The sequence below is a fragment of the Cervus canadensis genome, chromosome 4 (assembly GCF_019320065.1).
Source record: "Cervus canadensis isolate Bull #8, Minnesota chromosome 4, ASM1932006v1, whole genome shotgun sequence".
In the NCBI taxonomy this organism is placed as follows: domain Eukaryota; kingdom Metazoa; phylum Chordata; class Mammalia; order Artiodactyla; family Cervidae; genus Cervus; species Cervus canadensis.
Genome location: NC_057389.1, coordinates 10711142 through 10730425, shown reverse-complemented (window position 1 = coordinate 10730425; position 19284 = coordinate 10711142). Strand labels below are relative to the sequence as shown.

General features: G+C 39.9%; 1 protein-coding gene across 1 annotated transcript in view; it reads right to left on the bottom strand.

The window, feature by feature from the left end:
- ST8SIA4 (ST8 alpha-N-acetyl-neuraminide alpha-2,8-sialyltransferase 4) overlaps positions 1-18786 on the bottom strand; it is a 98953-nt gene extending 80167 nt beyond the window's left edge. The window contains 4 exon segments of the mRNA XM_043464572.1: positions 1158-1415; positions 11745-11876; positions 18361-18719; positions 18721-18786. Coding sequence (XP_043320507.1) covers positions 1158-1415; positions 11745-11876; positions 18361-18719; positions 18721-18771 — 800 coding nt within the window. The 5' untranslated portion in view covers positions 18772-18786.
- Positions 18787-19284: the final 498 nt, after the last annotated feature.

Below are 19284 nucleotides of genomic sequence, written 5' to 3'. Positions count from 1 at the left end.
GTATTCCCTGAGTGTTCTCTTATGATTTTTCATGGCTATTATTGTTTTACATAAAAAAAACCTGTGGCCTATTTATGGTTAATACTTATTAAATTTATTTTTAATACCATAGTCCAAAAAAAATTTTTTTTTCAAGATCTATACTACCACAAGCAGGATTCCCACATAGCTTCAAGACTTCAAGCTATTTGTCAACATGGCAAATCAGCATACTTTCCTATCTATCTTTATATTGCAGTATTTCATATTTCAATATACATGTTTCATTTATTTATCAAGTATTTCTGAAGAAATAAACCAACAAATCTATTTAAAAATAATAACTGAAAATTTAAAAGTGCTAATTAATATCTATGTCATCATTACAATCCTGTCTACTGTTGTCTTTCTTTCAGTCAATCAAAAGCCAACCAAACACATGATTCATCAAATATCTGTTGAACATCAATGAAAAACAAATAGCTATGTTTAATTCCATGAGAAAACTAAAATAACAAAATATACTAACATTCACAAATACCACATATCAAGAGTGATGAAATCAATTTGGCCCAAGGTATCAAATATAAATTTGCTACAGTATATTCCTAGAATATGCTAAATAATCATTACTAAAACAGTAAAATTAAGTTACATCTGTTATATCATTGCAGAGTAATGTTCATAATTTTGTGAATAAGTAAAATAATTTATTGAATATAAATGGTTATAAATACAATTAAGTGAATTAATTCATTCACGAATAGAAATAATTACAAATATATTAAAAATTATTCACAAAAAACTATTCAGTAACAGAAATAAACAATTATACAAATTAAATTATAATAAGAAATTACTTCTATTAGCAAATAGTTTTTCTGTGTATTATATGTAATAAAATGATCATTTGGCCAAAAAAATAAAAAAAACAAGCTGGTGTGAATCTTATTGCTACAGATCACCTTTTCTTTCAATGATATAATAATTTTAATTTGACATTTCAGGGTAAGTAAATTTGGATACTACACAGATAAAGATATTGTAGATGACTGTTAGGTTTAGTTTTCAGTAATTCTTAGTATTAATATTAGATTTAACTATTTCTGCCAGTGGTCTAGTCCTAAGTAAAAGGTCTTTGAAGAAATGACACATTTTAGGAACAGAAGAAAACTCACCTTATTACAAAATTGTGACTGTCGATCTCTTTTCCACACTCACTATCTAGCAGAATGCCAGAGTTTCCAACAACCGCGCAGGTCTTAAATCTGCGGTTTTTCATTGGTGAGACTTCAGGGAGGAGGCTGTGCAGGTCCTGGGAAATATTTAGTGTCCGACGTCTGTCCAGCACATAGTGTATGACGTCACCAGGCTTAAAGCTGCTCTTGACGACGGAGACATCTCGTTCGGCATCTAGGAAACGAAGAATGTTCTTCCTGTATTTGAGATACAAGCAAAGTTTCCCGTTAACGACAACGGATCCAAGGACTGGGGACACGTTATTGACAGGGGGATTTTTGTAGAAATTAATGCCTGTGGCAAGCAATTTGCTATGTAAGTGAAACTGAAACATCTCTGGTCAATAATGTTTAGGTAACAAAACGCGTCTCTGGTCAATAATGAGGTAATATCATTTATAAAGGAACGTATTTGGTAATTAAACCCACCAATGAAGTTGATACTACAGGAAATAAAGTGCATTTTTAAAAAGTCATTTGCACATAGTTCCTCGATGATTCTGTAAGCAGATATACACTATATACACCTATATGTGAAGTGAAAAAGGCCCCCTATCTATCAAACAGAAAATTAGTTTATTAAATGAAATACTATTGCCATGACTTGACTTTCCTGAGCCTGACAGTATCCTGTCAACCTTTATTAATTATCCATAATCATCTATTTTGTTCAATATAGTTAAGGTGCATAGAAGAAACTTGAAATTGTTTGGGATTATACTTTAGTTAACTCTATTAAAGGACTGAGTGTTCCAATAAGATTATTGACATTTGCCAAATCATGTATATATCGTTATTATTTGAAGTAATGTTAAAAATACTGCAATATGTACTTATGAAAGTTTTCCTCCAAGCTCAAGAATCCTGGAAACAGGATGGCTATATTAGAGGAAAACATGGACAGATAGAATACTGGACCTTGCAGGCAGAGACAACTCACTGTTCCTCCTATATTCTTTCCTCCCTTCTCTCCTCTCCTAATCAAACCTTCTAAGTTTTACTTGGGGACACGGACGCTCAGCTAGAACATGTCTGAGTTTCCAAACCCAAGTATAGCTGGATTTGGTCATCTGAGTTACTTTTCTTAAACAGGATATGAGTGGATCAAGTATATTCCTATAGGAGAAAGAAAGAAACTTCCAACTTGTTTGACTGGCCCACTGTATTTTTTAAAAGTTTTAATCGGGGGATGCTTGCTTTACAATGCTGCGGTAGTTTCTGCCATACAACAACGTGAATCAGCTGTAAGGACACACATTATCTCCTCCCTCTTGAACCTCCCCTGCACCCACCCACCCATTCCACACCTCTACGTCATCACAGCACCCAGCTGAGCTCCCTGCGACCCACTGTATCTTAAAGTCTCCTTTCCGTGGAAGCTTAGCCTGTCCCCTAGCTACTAAAGAAATTGGTTAACAGATGTGAGAAGCTACATAAAAATACATGCATTTATGCTAAGTTAGATGATGGAAAATGAGAAAATAGATACAGCTGCCTGGAGAGCTGGTGACTCCTGGCATGATACAGGATAGCACCTGCTAAAACTGTGGTCTGTAATAACCTGAGAGTCATATTCTACATATAATAGCTTGTTGCTCTTGGATAACTATGTTGGTTACCCCTTTCAGCAAGGCACTAAAAGAGGTTAAGTCAGACACGAAACAGCCAAGTTGCAAGCTGAGATAGAAGGAAGTAACTCTGGCAGTGGCTGACAATTTAAACTGTGTGAAAGTTCAGTAGTAGGGACCTTCCAAATGTCTCCAGTAACACATGGACAGAGGAGCCTGGCAGGCCCCAGTTCATGAGGTCACAAACAGTCAGACATGACCGAGTGACTTTCACTATATGTTAACAAAGAAATATTTACGAATCTGGCTTAACAAAAGTCTAAGATTGTTTGATCCTCAAGTTACCAAACAGAGACCCACGAGAAGCAATCTGAGAAAGCAGTCTTCTGAGTTGGAAGTTGGATATTATTTACTGAAGTGCTCTTAACTGCAAGCTTGAATTTTCAGAAAGCACAAAACAATGTCCTTATTATGACATTCATGATAATGACAGATACATTTTCCTCTAATGATATTACTGTTTAAGCTTCATCACTATTTGTAAGTTTTATTATTGAGCAAAAAATATGATCTCTTCCTAACACTTCACCAAAAGGGAAATTCCCCGAATCCTACTTATGAGCCAGAAGCATGACTAGCAAAGAGGGATGTAAAACAACTCATATCTTTGCTTATCACCACTCTAATGACAGAAAGTAAAGAGGAACTAAAGAGCCTCTTGATGAAGGTGAAAGAGGAGAGTGAAAAGGCTGGCTTAAAAGTGAACATTCCAAAAACTAAGATCATAGCATCTAGTCTCTTCACTTCATGGCAAATAGAAAGGGGAAAAGTGGAAGCAGTGACAGATTTTATTTTCCTGGGCTCCAAAATGACTGAGGATGGTGACTGCAGCCATGAAATTAAAAGACACTTGCTCCTTGGAAGGAAAGCTATGACAAATCTAGCCAGCGGAAACTATGCCTTTTCCAGTAATCATGTACAGATGTTAGAGTTGGACCAAAAAGAAGGCCAAGTGCTGAAGAATTGACACTTTCGAACTATGGTGCTGGAGAAGACTCCCGAGAGTCCCAAGTCAGCAAGGAGAGCAAAGCAGTCAATCCTAAAGGAAATCAACCCTGAATATTCACTGGAAGGACTGTTGGTGAAGCTGAAGCTCCAACACTTTGACCACCTGATGTGAAGAGCTAGCTCATTTGAAAAGACCTTCATGCTCAGAAAGATTGAAGGCAGAAGGAGAAGAGGGCAGTAGAGGATGAGATGGTTAGATAGCATCACCGACTCGATGGTTATGAATTTGAGCAAACTCTGAGAGTTAGTGGAGGACAGAAGGGCCTAGTATGCTACAGTTGCAATGGGGTCACAAAGAATGGGACATAACAGCTACTGAACAACAACAATCTTTCCTTTTCATTTCTTAATTGGAATATAACTGCTTTGCAGTGTCTGCTCTACAACACGAATCAGTTATATGTATACATGTATTCCTTCCCTCTTGAGCCTTCCTCCAACCTCCCCCATCCCACCTGCCTAGATCATCACAGAGCAACAAGCTGGGCTCCTTGTACAATAGAGCAGTTTCCTACCAGCTGTCTCTCTTACACGTGGTAGTCAAGGTGTAATTGACATTACAGATGTCAGTGCTCCCCTCTCAATCCGTCCCACTCTCTCCTTCCCCCATCACCTCCACAAGCGCGTTCTCCACGTCTGCCTCTCTATCCCGGCCCTGCAAATAGGTCCGTCAGTACCGTTTTTCTAGATTCCATATGCATGTGTTAACATGTGGTACTTGTGTTTCTCTTTCTGACTTACTTCAGTCTGTATGACAGACTCTAGGATCATCCATATTACTACAAATGGCCCTCACACTGGTCACAATGGCCATCATCAAAAACCATCAAAAACAATAAATGCCGGAGAGGGTGTGGAGAAAAGGAAACCCTCTTGTACTATTGGTGAGAGTGTAAATTAATACAACCACTATGGAGGTTCCTTAAAAAAACTAAAACTATAATATGACTCAGCAGTCCCACTACTGGGCATATACCCTGAAAAAACCTTCATCCTTTGGTTTTATTTTGGTTTGCTTTAAATACATCCCACTTTAATGTGTGATCTAATTAGGAAACCAGATGGCTGAATATTTTATTTGTCCAGATTTGATGCACAAGGAATATGCCCATCCACTCCAACAAAAAAGAACATTTTTTTGAATTTTTATCAAATATTTGGATTATCAGGTTCATAAGGAGTAAAATTTTTATACAGGAAAATGTATATAAATGCCCTACAAATGAAAATTTAAAATTAACAAACATTATAAGGCATCATAATAGTCATCTTAACAAAGTACAGACTACATCAGAAGAGAATCGCTGGTGAAATCAGCAACCATGGAGCATACGAATTGCAAAAAAATTGAGAAGCCTTTCATTATGTTAAGCACGTGTGATTCTTCATAAAAGTTAACTAGCGCTAAGAGCAGCAATCAACTTTTGTACATATTAACTCCCACTTACTTCTCTGGTGAAAAAATTAAGTAATGCCTGATACCTGTATTTTAACAAATTTTTTTTTTCATTTCCTGTGAAAATGACAAGCTTGACTTTAAAGACTTCGCGGATGTGGTCGAATTGACAAACTAGATGATGTTTATCATTTTCCTTTGAACATAATTTAAAGGAGTTGCTGTAGGTATTTGAAGATGTAACTCAGGAGTTGTGGTACGTTTGCAAGCCTAAGGTGAATAGATTTCAGGTCCAGCTTTGAAAGAGGACTCTTCAGCTTGGAAATCCAAAATGGGAAAATCCCCTTACTCATAACTTAATGAGTTATGAGTAAATGCTTTTAACTTAAGTAAAAACTTAAATGCTTGTCAACTGATGGCAAGAGGGACTTTCCAATCGCAGTATCTTTGCTGTGCTATAAAAAGTTAGCAGTAAAAATATTTTCCAACACAGGTCCCTAAATCTCTGAGTTTATATAAGAAAACACTTCAATTCATTCATTCTTAGGGAAAATCGATATTTAAAAAGTAGACTCTATGAGTTCAGGAAGAAATAATGCTTAATGTGATAAATGAGTATTAAGTACAGATGATATTATTGTATGTATTATTCCAATGCTGTCTTACAGGCTCAACAGTGTTTGTTTTTTTTTTAAATGGAAGCAGTAAAAATAGTAAAAGTACTTTACAAAACAGAATACAAAACACCAATTCACACAGACTAATTGAAACATGAAAATGTAAGCTTCTTAGATAAAACTCAGAACAATTGTTGCCATAGAATTTGCTTTTTTAAACTGAAAGGGGAGGTGGACCTTGAATGTCTCCAGCTTATTCTTTTTCCTACACTGAACCAAACTTTTCATTTCTGTGGGCTTAAACCTATGCTTTGAAAATTATCTGAGCTAAAATTCTTGGTGTAGGGTGCAATAAAGACTGAAAATAATTACAATGAGTGAAAATATTGATGAAAATGCTTGATATTTGTTTGGAAACAGAAAGAAATTTAGTTGTATTTTTTTTCCCTCCCCAGTAGGCTGTAAGTATTTTTTAGATTATAGATTTAATGTACTATAAAAATTCTATGGATTTCACTAGGTCTAATTATTGTTGAGACTATAAGTCTATTGAAGAAAAAAACAGAAAAAAGAAAGTGAGTGGGTGCTTAGTCGTGTCCAACTCTTTGCGACCCCAAGGACTGTAGCCCATGAACCTCCTCTGTCCATTGGATTTTCCAGGCAAGAATACTGGAGCTGGTTGCCATTTCCTCTTCCAAGGGATCTTCCCAACCCAGGGATCGCACCCATGTCTCCTGCATTTCGGGGAGATTGTCTACTGCTGAGCCACTGGGGAAGCCCCAGAAAGAAGGAAACTAGGGCTTGCATATAATTAACTGAACGTCATTGGAAGCCTGAAAAACTCGTGTATTATGTTGAACTGAAACAACATGTTAAGTGTTACCAGGGGGAACATACATGCTTTACTCAAAAGATAAAGCTGACATGAATGAAAACAGCTTGTTTAAAATAAAAATAAAAAAAAAAAAAAACTTCAGAAAGAGATAGAAAACTCCAATTTCTGGACTTGGAAGCATGAATCAACAAAAGCTCATGTTGAATATGCAGGCTGTGCCAGTGTAAGCGTTCCTAACATGTGGTCAACGTATCCCCAGCTTTTTAAAGCAGAGAATTGTGTTGTCTGTGTGTGACTTCAAAGAACAACACAACAGAAGGATTTCATCTGAGCCACCAGGGAAGCCAGAAGGATTCCTTACAGGTCTTTAACTGTTATTTGTAAGCATAATGTAACTTCTGAAACCCTATTCGAAAAGCAAACACCTAAAGTCAGCAACTGTCTTAACGACAAACTGACAGAATCAGAAAATATGTCTCACTTTTGGTAAGACTAAAAAGTTAGTCATAAAGATAATATTTTGTTAGGCAATGTTGGCTTAAGCCGAAAGACTGGTTTAGCCTGTGAAACTGACAGGAATAGATTCTATACAGAAACTTTTCAACTGAATTTTCAACTACAACTTCCCTTTCAACGTCACCCACCACTTGAAATAGCAGCCGCAGAGTCCTGGGGAATTAATTTACCAAACATTGTTTTCACTTGTGAAATGTTAAATTTAGCTAACCTATCACCAGGTGCCACTCTTTCTTCTCTGTAGGTTTCCTGTCCGCAGCGAGCACACGTGCTGTGGCAGCTAAAATTTAATTTAAAGACATTGTTGACTTCATCAGTAAGTATTGTGAGGCAAATCTTACAGCTGGAATGCATCACACGTTGAGAAACGAATTAGGCGCTGATACACATATATTAGGAATCAGTTTTTGCAAACTTTTGACTCTAGACAAAAGTCACTGAATCAATTCAATTGTTTTCACTGAAAAAAAAACAAAAAGTTTAAGGAATGCCCAGTGTTTCATTATACCTACGAAAAGCAGAGAAAACACAATTTTTTGTCTCAAAAGATTAATTCTGCAAGGCAACGTGCCTTAAAGCTCTGAAAAAAAAACAAAAACAAAAACAAAAACATAACCTTGTAGCTTGTTAGGGCTTTTGAGCTTAGGGTTCTAGCTGTTTTAGGAAAGATATTATAGTGTTAAAAAAAAAAATTCTGAACACAAGCAAATGAAAAGGCAAAACTGTCTCAAAAAACCTTGAAGAAAAGCCTGTTTTAGTTTAATTTACACCTCAGGTAGCCATTTGATATTTGGTTCAGCGTTCGGTAATACTGGATGAATAGTTACATTTTATTATTTTAGAGCAAAAAACTCCACCTTGTCTACTTTACATAAAGATGCATTTTAATAGTATGCACTCTAATTATTAAACTTGAGCCTTCCAAAAAATTTGTCTCATAATAAGAGGCTCTGGTTCCACAGTCAGAGAGGCCTGGCTTTGAAGAGTGACCAGGGGACTAATACGCTATGTGACCCAACATGGTCACTTACTGAACAAATAGAACCGTGTGTGGACCTTCTTCTAAAGTAAATCAATGCATGCAACAGCAAATTATTGTTGACAGCTGAAGCACATACAAATCTGCTGTTATGGTTAGTCAACCTACAAACTTTATCCATTGAAGAACTTTGATATGTAATGACACTAAGAGTTGAAGATACATTTGCTGACTAATCATGATGTGCTTATTCTGGTCCTGAGGAGCAGTAGCTGAGCTCATACATTTCCGTACATTTATATCTGGTATTGTAATTCTTTAGATTCCTATTCAATATATGAAGAATGAGGGAACAAAAAGAAACAATACAAAGAGGAAAAAAAAAAGTCAAGTCACAAATGTTGGACATGACTAGGTAATTTCTCAGTACAATGTTCACAGACTCACAACATCTGATGCATCTTAAACATGTCATTTCTTAGCTTACAATACAAAGAACAAGCTACTAACAATAAAATCAAGTCTTTAACCAAGTTAATTAGTTTAATTGTGAAGTTAGCTGTGGGATGCATAAACTTCCCTAAATCTCAGTGAGTTTTCAAAGTACAATGAACTAATATAGGAAACCGTCTCTCTCAGATGACTCCCCAGAGGTACAGTTGTTTGATGAATATGAATCCTTTCTTGATGTGCATATGCAGGCAGCAGAGTGTATATAAGGCTGGAAGAATTAGTAATAAGAAAGAAAATCATGTCTACAAAAGTAGGGGAAAACAATTTATCTTCAGTGACTGTTTCACATTTTAATGCAAATAGATAAATAATTTATTAGGAATGTCACAAGCGCATTATAAGTGTAATGAGATTTCAAAAATGAGAAAGATTTGTAAGCACTGTTCAATCCTGTAAGATCAAAATTGATTAGTTGTAATGTCTTAATCAAAAACTTCAAAGTAGAATTTTGAAAACACTTGTAAAATATGCCCACACCCACTCGCAGACACAAATTTAATGTGGTTCTTCATAAATGCTATAGATGTGGGGAAAAACAAAGGAAAATAACCAAAATAAGATTAGTTTTAGGTTGGACTTAAAAAGAAAGTTAAGCCACTAACTAGCTATTTTATACTCTACATTTTTTATATTAGGTGTCAAACTGATACTAGTCACTACTGTGGTAGGCAATTGTACAATTTTTATAAACTGTATATTGAGCAGTAATGGTTTTATAAATTATTATTTCCTTGAAAGGAAGTGACACCTTTGTATGTCTTATTCAATATTTGCTCACTGTTTAATTGTTTACTTCTTTACCTGTTAAGGAGAACCAAATGAAAAGAGTATTAACATTTCATTTCCACTATGAGCTATTATAATTGAAAATAAATCACCCTCAAAGATATGAATGCAACTCTCATTAATTTGTAAAGCTGTAATAATAAATTGCTTGGGTCAACTTATGTTAAATACTTTTAGCTTGAATATCTTAAAAACAGCAATAGATGGAGCCTCATGCCCCTATGTAGTATTCATTTTTTCACAGATACTAAGAAGGCATGGCCAGATTTATTGATTAAACTATTGTTAATTATGTATTTACTTATTAGACTTTACCTGATTTATTATTCAGCATGGCTAGATATATTCATTACATTAATTATTAGATATAACAATTATATTAATTATTTCAATATCTGATTTTACTTTATTTTCTCCCATTACTTTCCTTTTCCTGATCTACAGAACCTTACGTAATTGACACCTTTCTCGCCAAATCATTCAAACTTAAAAGTTTTCTTTCCAGGCATTCTTGTAGATCATATATTTTCTTTTTAATCACCCATATATCTCTCTCTCTGATCTACTTCTAAGAAATATAAATCCTTACTCCATTCCTAACTCAAAGACACTGTATTCATGGCCCCTATGAGTTCCACATCCCGTAGCTTTTCCTGCATAATTATCTCATCTCTCACAGAGTTTCTAAATTTAAATGTGGGCAGAGGAGTATGAGATAGTAAGGATGACACTAGGTAGGTACCATGAGAAAACAGAGCCAAGGTATAGAACTGTCCAACTGGAGAGACCATGATTAGTGTTGGTTTCAGCCAAGGAACTCTCAGGAGGAATACAGGTCCAGAGTGATCACATTTTTCAGTCTCTCAAGAGAGTATGAAAATCTGTACTTTTATAAGGAATCTGCTAATGTATTAGAATTGTTTGAAGTTTCCTTTTACCCACTGGAAATAAATATTGATTGCTGCACATACTCTACCCAGAAGACGTTGATTTATAAACTGTCAGAGTTGTCCTGCATCAGTCAGATGCTACCCATCTCCTTGTTCTTGGACTCTGCCTTCAAATATACAAAGTTCACCCTCAACTGAAAACAACCAGACAGACACACTTGGCACTGCCAAGGTTTGATTCCTGTTTCCATTCCAGTCACACTGAAAGGTTTAAAACAAAGAGGCCTACCAATTCTTGCATTTCCATGGCACCCATCCCTTTAATTTCCAGCCACTCTTTCAATTCTATTTCAGCATGTAGTGAGTGCCTTTGATGCGATGCATTCTATGAATTGCTATGCATACAGTGAAGATGAGGGTAGTAGACTCTTCCTTCAAGTGGCTTATTCTACATCATATATAGATGTGAGGCAAGGAGTGAGGAGGTAGAAACCAAAGAGATCAGCCAGCTTACCCTCTTAACCACTAAACCGCTCTTACAAAATCTATCTGTTAACTCCAGTCATTGAGTAATTAGCATTTTACCAATGCTAGAAAAATGCAATGTTTTATTATGTAAAGGATGGTTGTTCTCTTGAACGTTTTAAAGAGTCCTGATTTACTGAAATGCTCTGATTTAAACATGCCAACCAACACAGCAATGAAACTATAGTGAAAATGATCTTGTTTCCTCCATAATTAGGAAGGCCCTAACTTTCTTGTTAGTTATAGAATTATAACAGAAGAAAACAAGATATAATGAATATAGATAGGTGCTGTATTTGATTTCAATTTGATTTCAAATACAAGAATCTTACAAAGAATAAACCTCTACTCTAGAAACCTTATTTGCTAATTTTCACCTGTTTAGGATATAATTATTGAATAAGTACTCATAGAATAAGTAAAATTTATTTATAACTGTTGGCAAAAATAGCAGTTGAATAGGCTCTACTTGTATCCAGTATGAGAAAACACAAGATTTTATTAAAGACTTTAGAGAAGTTAAAGATAATTCTAAAAATATATGTCGATCAAGATAAAAGTATGTTAAATATTAGGGTTCTGCTGAATGTTTTATTTCATTAGTATAAAGATGGTATGTTAAAAACTCACATATTCATCCTTATATTTCTGACTGTATAGTAATTTCAGTTTTATGACTTCACATCTTTCAGCGAGCAACATTAAGCACTGGTTCACTCTTACTGAAGTATTCATACTTAAACTATAAATCAAGCATTCAATGTTAAGTTTGCCAAGTCCAATATATTCTCAAACATGATGTGAAATTTATTATGCCTTATTAAAGAAACTCACCTTATTTCTAGGACCAAAGAGGAATTGATTTTCCAACCTTCTACTGAATGCTGGAAGATTGAAGAACCACCCTTTCGAATGATTTTATCCGAACTATTGACAAGGGATCGACTCAAACACAGCTCACCATCTCTGGAACAGAGCACAACAAAAGCTTTGTAAAAATAAGAAACACTTTGCATAACATCATAATACCTGATTTAGATTACTGGTGACAATTTACAGATACAACACTTTCTGTATGTTAGAAGAAGTATAAGCATGATGAAAGGTATTATCAAAATTAGGTGAGTACGACTTTATTGGGCAATCATTTACACTGATTATTTCACTTACTATTTTTAAATAAAACTGATTTCATGTAAAGAAAAGACCTTTGCAGTACTTAAAGAAAAAAATTCTCATCAAGGTTCTGCTCCCCTTTAATCCCTCCCTCCCTGCCGTGTGGAACAATAGAGACAGGATGTTTGGCCAGTTCTCCTGCATCTGTGTAACTGTGACTCCTAAGATAGCAATTTTATTTTCACAGAAGACGTGAGACACAGTGGAAAGAGCTTTTGTTTTGGAGTAAGACGACGCTGGCTATCAAGGGATCTAGGCATGTTTGTGATTCTGTTGCTCGCTAGCCCCCAAGTTCTTTGACCATATTCTCTTTCCAGGCCACCATGGCTTTCAGTTCAGTTCAGTTGTTCAGTCGTGTCTGACTCTCTGCGACCCCATGGATGGCAGCACGCCAGGCCTCCCTGTCCATCACCAACTCCCGGAGCTTACTCAAACTCATGTCCATCCAGTCAGTGATGGATGGACCATCTCATCCTCTGTGATGAGGTGGCTTTAACCTTACCTTGAAAATTGCAAAAATATTACCTAATATGCTTTGACTTTGTGAGGATTAAATGGGACTCTGCATGTGAAAGTAATTTATAAAACAACTGAAGTGCTAATTCTGAAATTACGTTGGTCTCAAAAAATCTCAACAATGTGGTGCTTTCCTGATAGTTGTTTGGGGTGGGGAGATAAGAGATTGCAATTGGGGAAATACTCATTCAGTAGCCATTATTATTGGTATTTTCAGTTATATCAAGAAATCAACTGTGCTGCCCCCACCAGTCAACAGCTTGGGGTAAGTATATCATGAGGCATGCTAACAGCAGGGGTCCTGACTGGAAGTGACAGATACCTATGATGGCATTTAGGCCCTTAGGGCCTTTATAGTTGAAACTGTTCATTGTTCAGTAGACTATTTCTTGGCATTGTATTGATGTAAACCCAGACTCAGAGAATAAAAAAAGCCACCTGTCTATGGCCTAGCCCTTTCAAATCTGTATTTCTTTACATGTCACCTCTTAATTTTTCTTTTTTTTTTTTTAGAATCTAAAGAACATAGTTAAAAAGCAACATGGCTATTTGCTCAGTCACAAAGTCTAAATCTGTGTTTATTATGTAGGCAATCCCCCCCTACTATCAACGGAAACACTGCCTTTGCAACAGCTGCTAGATGAATTCTGTAATTGGAGGCTTACAGTTTGGTATTTTGGTTTGCATTCTTTTTGAAACATGTAGTTCCAATTTGAAGCAACTCAAAGCATCAAATGCAACTACTCCCTGTAAAATTTAGAACTCTATAAAAATTAATATTTTAAACAGTTTTACCAATGAAAACAATACACTCGCATGCCTAGGCATGGCTAATAATAGTCATTTTATAGAGGTCATTTAGGAGGTAAGGAAATAGGGTGCAATTACTATTCAGTGGCCCAGAGTCAAATTTTATATTACATGTCTAATCATGATAACTACATTATGAATGAAAACATGGATGTACAGAGTTAACCTTCATACTTTTGGAGATGTGCTTCCAAGGGAATGGACACAAACATTTCTAGGGGTCAGTATCTTTCCAACCTTCATCTTGCTAATAATTGGCCTGTCAATTCATCTTTTTCTAAACACAGATTGCTACAATTAAAGTAACTATTTTTGCCACCAATAAACTTTTATAGAAGAAGTAAGCTGGCATTTTAAATACCTGTGGAAGATTGCTTTACTGACAGGTAGATAGTAGATAAAGATACATTTTTATAAAGCAGAATGATTGCTATGATATCATATGGAGCCTTTTCAGAACTGCAAAGATTTAAAGAAGTGCTTTAAAAGTTTAAATCAGGTTTATTAATATATTAACGAAATGCCGCCCCATTACTCTGCTCTTTGCATTGTTTTGTTTTCACTAAACTGGTGATAAGCCAAACTTCAGACTTTTATTACTGCAAAGTATTTTGAATGATACAGCTAGTCACACTTTTCCTTGAAGTCAGTGGAACTCGTGTGAGAAGGCCAGGCTTCCAGCAATCTGAGGCTCTGAAGCAAACTTCTTTATATGAAGTTAAACAAGTCCCAGGGAGTTTTTCACGTGTGACCTTGATAGTACTTGGTCTTGGACAAGCCTTTTCCTTCCTGTGAATGCAAGGCATGAAGGATGTTACCACCCCCTCCTAGCTTCTCATCCCAGATCCGAACAGCTGCACTGAAAACATGCCTTGCACGGGGCTATATACAGAAAGATTCAATATGTACTTCTAAAGGGATAATTACACACCATATAAAAGAAATAAAGCCACATATAAAGTATTCCTGTGTATACGCAGCTAAAAATCCCACTTAGATGGCTATCTATGTAATACCAGGGATAGAAGCTAGTCAGTAGTTATGTTGATAGACTTTACAAATATTTTTCTCTTTGAAATATGAGTTGCCAGGCATCACTATAATTTATTCTATTAATTCTGCAGTACCTAACACGTATGATTAATTCAGTTTCGTGAAATTAGGTACAAAAAAAAAAGAAGAAGAAGAGAAATTAGGTACCCAAAAGCCCTGTATTCCACCTCACTGTAAACTCTTCTTGACTTGGATTTGGAATGTGTTCTCTTAGGTTAAACTTCCTATTTAAAATGAAAATGTAAGTTATTTACGCAAAAAGAACTTGCATCAAACTAAGCCTCAACAGAAATAGCAGGCAATTTTGTGTTTTCATTACCTAAAACTAGAAAACAATGAGATATGCTACCTTAACTTACAGCATATGGCTTTTAGTAGAATTCCAACTATAACATATGAAGTAACATGCAGATTCTGGTTTCCTGAGTTACCAGAGTGTGTTCTGCCCTAGATCAAACTGGAATGAACACTGCTAACAATGATAAAATACTCTTAAGTATGAATACTTATCTCCACTGTCAATCCTATCATAAGTTTCAGAACTAATACTGGAGATAATCTAGTGAGACAACCTAAAGTGCACAGTCAAGTGAAAAAGGAGATCTCTAGATAATAAGAAAAGTAAGTTAAAGTGCCATTTAAAATCCACCATTAAAAAAGTATGTGGCAAGTTTTAAGGAGTAACAGAGCAAATGTCTATTTGGTATTCAAGTTTGTTACTTTCCCAAATGCATTATTTCATTGAATGAGTATGCCCACATAATTTTATCTGTAGGACCTTTAAGTTAGCATGTTTCTAATTATATCCAAAGAACACAGAGTCAGTAAAAGAATATGCCAACTGAAAGGCAAATGCCATTTTCCCATTTCCCATTTGGTGGGAAGTAAGTATTCTCCCATTAAGTAAAAATATCAGTTAAGAACAGACGCCTTTATACCCCTAAATGCCCTTTCAGTTTAACTTTATTAACTAGCCAACAGATCAGAAAATTAATAGGCTAGCTTTGAAAGAAACAATTCTGAACATCCAATAATTAGTCGACCTATTCTTCAATCATTACTTATGACAAACATGCTACTGGAATTCCTCTGGGGATTTGTGAATGTGGACGCTTGGTGTGGGAAGCTGAGCGGCTGTTTCTTCTTTTCCTTCTGTGTGGAATGACTGCTCGACCCTGTATATAAGAAGAACCAGGTCACATCGACTCTAGGTGGGACCTCCGGTGTTAAAAGGCAGGCAGGTGGAATAAAGAAAGAAACTACCTGTCTGCTGCCAAATGGAAGCAGGGACGCTAAATCCGAATCCAGAAGGATGTTCTAAGATCCAAGGACTATGGAATTGCCCTTCACCGAATCTACGGCCCACTCAGAAGGTACGCAGCGGCGCCCCCAAAGGTCAGAGACTCCTGTTTACCCCTGGCGATGAACCGGCTTGGGTTCCGGCGGCCAAACCGCCACGCTGGGTTACTCATCTCCAAAGAGACCAGCCCCTCCACGTGGCTTGGGCAGAAAGAGAGTCAATAAGAAGAACCGTTGTTTGGGATGAGTCAACCCCGCCACCAGAAGCACTACTCAGGGGACTTGAAATCATCAACTGCTACCCCCAGCTTTTCAGGGGCACGTTTCAGCCGAGGGGAAAGCGCTGGGGCGAGGGTGGGCTGGGGGGGGGGGGGACCAGCTGTCCTCCCGGTGCGCCCCCCACCCCCGAACACCGGGCAGCGCCAACTCCCAGGTTTCAGCGACCGGCGCGCGCCACCCCGCGTGGCCGTGATTGCGGGTTTTAATTAGGGAGGAGGCGCGCGGGGGCCGACTGGAGCAGTAAAAGTTATTTTTTTATTTGTAAAGGGGACCTGATTCTTGCAATAGAAGCTGCTTCCTCCACCCGGGCGGGCAGCTGTCTCGGGGGTGGGGGGGAGGGGGGAGGGAGGGGGAACCAGGAGAACCCCCGTTCCGCGCACCCCTCTTCCTGTTGGATGCGCCCGCCCCGCGCATCCTCGGAGGGGCGGGCTCGGCCCGGAGAAGGTGCGAGAGGAGCCCCGCGGGGCTGGCCCGACCCTCTGGAGCCTGCTCGCCCCCCGCCTTCACCCTCCTCCCCTCCCTCCTCCTACCGAGCGCCCTGGCTTGCGCCCACCGGCCGGCAGAGGCCACAGGAGGCATGTCGCCCAGGAAGGGGGGAGCATCCCAGGACTCGGGGTGCGCCCCGCCTTCCCACCGGCGGGTTACGGAGGCCTGGGGAGAGGGCTCCCCGGGGGACTCCCCCCCACCAGTCTCTCCGGCTCACCACCCCCAGGGTGGCCCGCCGCCGAGGCCCCGACCCTCGGAGTCCTGGCCGAGGACGCGGCCGCTTTGTCTGGGCTCAAGGCGCGTCTGCGGAGCCCACCGAGCCCGGAAGATCACCGAGAGCCTCGACCCCCCCACCCCCAAGCCCAGCCTCAGCCTCTCCCCCTCGGGCGCCGGTTCACCACCTCCCGAAAGACCCCTTTGTCAGTCTGCAAAGCCCCAGGTCTACCTGGGGATGCCCACCCGTCCACCCCCGCCCCCTCCTCCCCCAGTCCTTCTTCTCTGACAATCGAGCCAGGCTGAAGGTTCAAGCCACTCCCTTCCCGTGTGAAGGACCTCACCCAGTTCGGGGACCCTCCTTCCCGAATAGCCCATTTGGAGATTTATTGAGGCATAACAACCATCCCGCACATGCCTCTTTGGCTTTTTCATTCTTTTCCAGTCCCCTTCGACTGTACTTCTGTGTTAATTTTCTATCAAAGAACAATGTACAGATAAGCCGGCGTTTTGCTCACTTAAATTTCCATTACTTAGGGAGGAGCAGGAATATTGAGAAATGGAGTGCGTTAAGTTTAGTGTGTGTGTGTGCGCGCGCACACACACATTTTAGCCGCCCTGTGCCCCCGCCTCCCCGCCCCAACATGCAAGGGTTCTATCTTCGTCCTCATCTTTAGGGAAAAGAAAAACCAGGCTGGCATCTCTGCCAGTGTGGAGTTTCAGATAGCGACAGCAGACACCTCCGGATGAGGCAGGATTTCCGAAACAGGACTTTGAGCAGAGTTGACAACCAGGGGTCACATCCTCAGAAAAAAAAAAAGAGAGAACGCTTCCAAGCTATGTAAGCAACACAAAGTTGCAACCACCTCCTGGGTAAACTTCAAAGTCACAGAGGCCGAGGGGAGGGAGGAAGGAAGTGTGATATTTAGAGAACTGCCTAGGGTGGAGGAAGATTCTGAACTCATCTAGACAAACTAAAGAAAAAAGCAGAAATCTAGTCTGTGTGAAGTAGGACCCAGTTTCCAAAACTGTAACCATGACGCCCATGCGTTTGACCCACGGACAGCAAAGAAGGAAGTATCATTGGTTGACCTGGAGCTTCTAATTAAAATGATGATACACAGATCTACTGGACGCCAAAAAAAAAAAAAAAGCAAACAAACCAATTGTAAAGAAGAGGAGACGCATTTCCTACTTTCTGGGCTTTAACTTCAGCCTTTCAGGAAGCCAGCTTCTGCTGGTACCTCCCTTTAGAGCTAGCAGAGAGAAAGAAAGAAGGGCAATAAAGACATCTGGACCGAGTTCTGCCCTGGGAGTAAAAAGGGCAAGAGTGCCCGTTCTTTGTTGACACTCTGCGGGGACTTCTTTGGCTTGCGAGCCCCGGCACCAAGGCAGCTGTCACTATCATCGCGCTGGGCAAGCTGAACTCCTACTGAGAACCCGCCGTGGAGAAATCACACACCTCCACAACATCCTTTGTTATTTACTTCACCAGACTAAGCGCTCGCAGGCGGACCCCACCGCCAACACGACCCCAACCCTCACGCGATCGCTTCTATTCACATCTCATTCACGGCTGGACTTTTGGTCAGATCCTAGAATGAAGCTTTGCATTTACCCGATGAGTTGCGTCTCCTGGTGCTCCTCGGTCCGTGCCATCTCTTTTGTCTTATAAAAGATCAGGAGCAGACTGATCGTGCAGATCGTCCACCTCTTCCTGATGGAGCGCATCTTGGGTGCCTGGGAAACTCCTGGTGGCCCCAGCTCCCTCACCTCCTCTTCATAGAAGGATTCCGTTCCGGGGAGAGGTAGTCGCGGGGCGCGGGGGGTGGATCTGTAAAAGCCGAGGAGAGCGTGGAGCCGGGATCTCCCCAGCAGGTCTAGAGGGTCCTCTGCGGCCGAGCTCCGGCTGGTCCCCGAGGGCTGCGCGGGGCGCTCTCTCTCGCGGTTCCCTCCAGCTCTGCCCGGGTCGGTCCAGCGCCTCCTCCCTGGGGCTTCGGTTCCTTTGCAGGAGAGACACCTTGTGCATCGGAGGTGGCGGCCGCTTCTGCAGCGGGGTTCGGGGGCGTCACTGGCCCTTCCCTTTTTGCTAGCATGGAAATGATGAGCAAAGCCAGCCAATCACGGCGCCGAGGGGGCGGAGGCTGCTGTTGCCTTCGGTCGCCGGCTGCTGCTTGCAGAGTAACGTCGCCGGCATTGCCTGCGCGGTGCGTAGAGAGGAAGCTCGCGAGCTCAGTCGTGTACATACACAATCACACACACACACAGACACACACAGACACACACAGACACACACAGACACACACAGACACACAGACACACACACACACACACACACACACACACACCAGGGCTCGCACACCGTGGGAAGAGAGCAGCGCCTGAGGAAGTCTGCTCGTCCTCTCGGGACAGCAAAGCTTGAGCTCGATCTGGGGACCAGGGTGCACCTAGATAGTCTTGCCCGCTTCCGCGTGGAGAGGACCCCGCGACTGGGGACACAGATCGGAGACGCGATCTGAGAGCTGGGGGTGGCTAGCAAGAG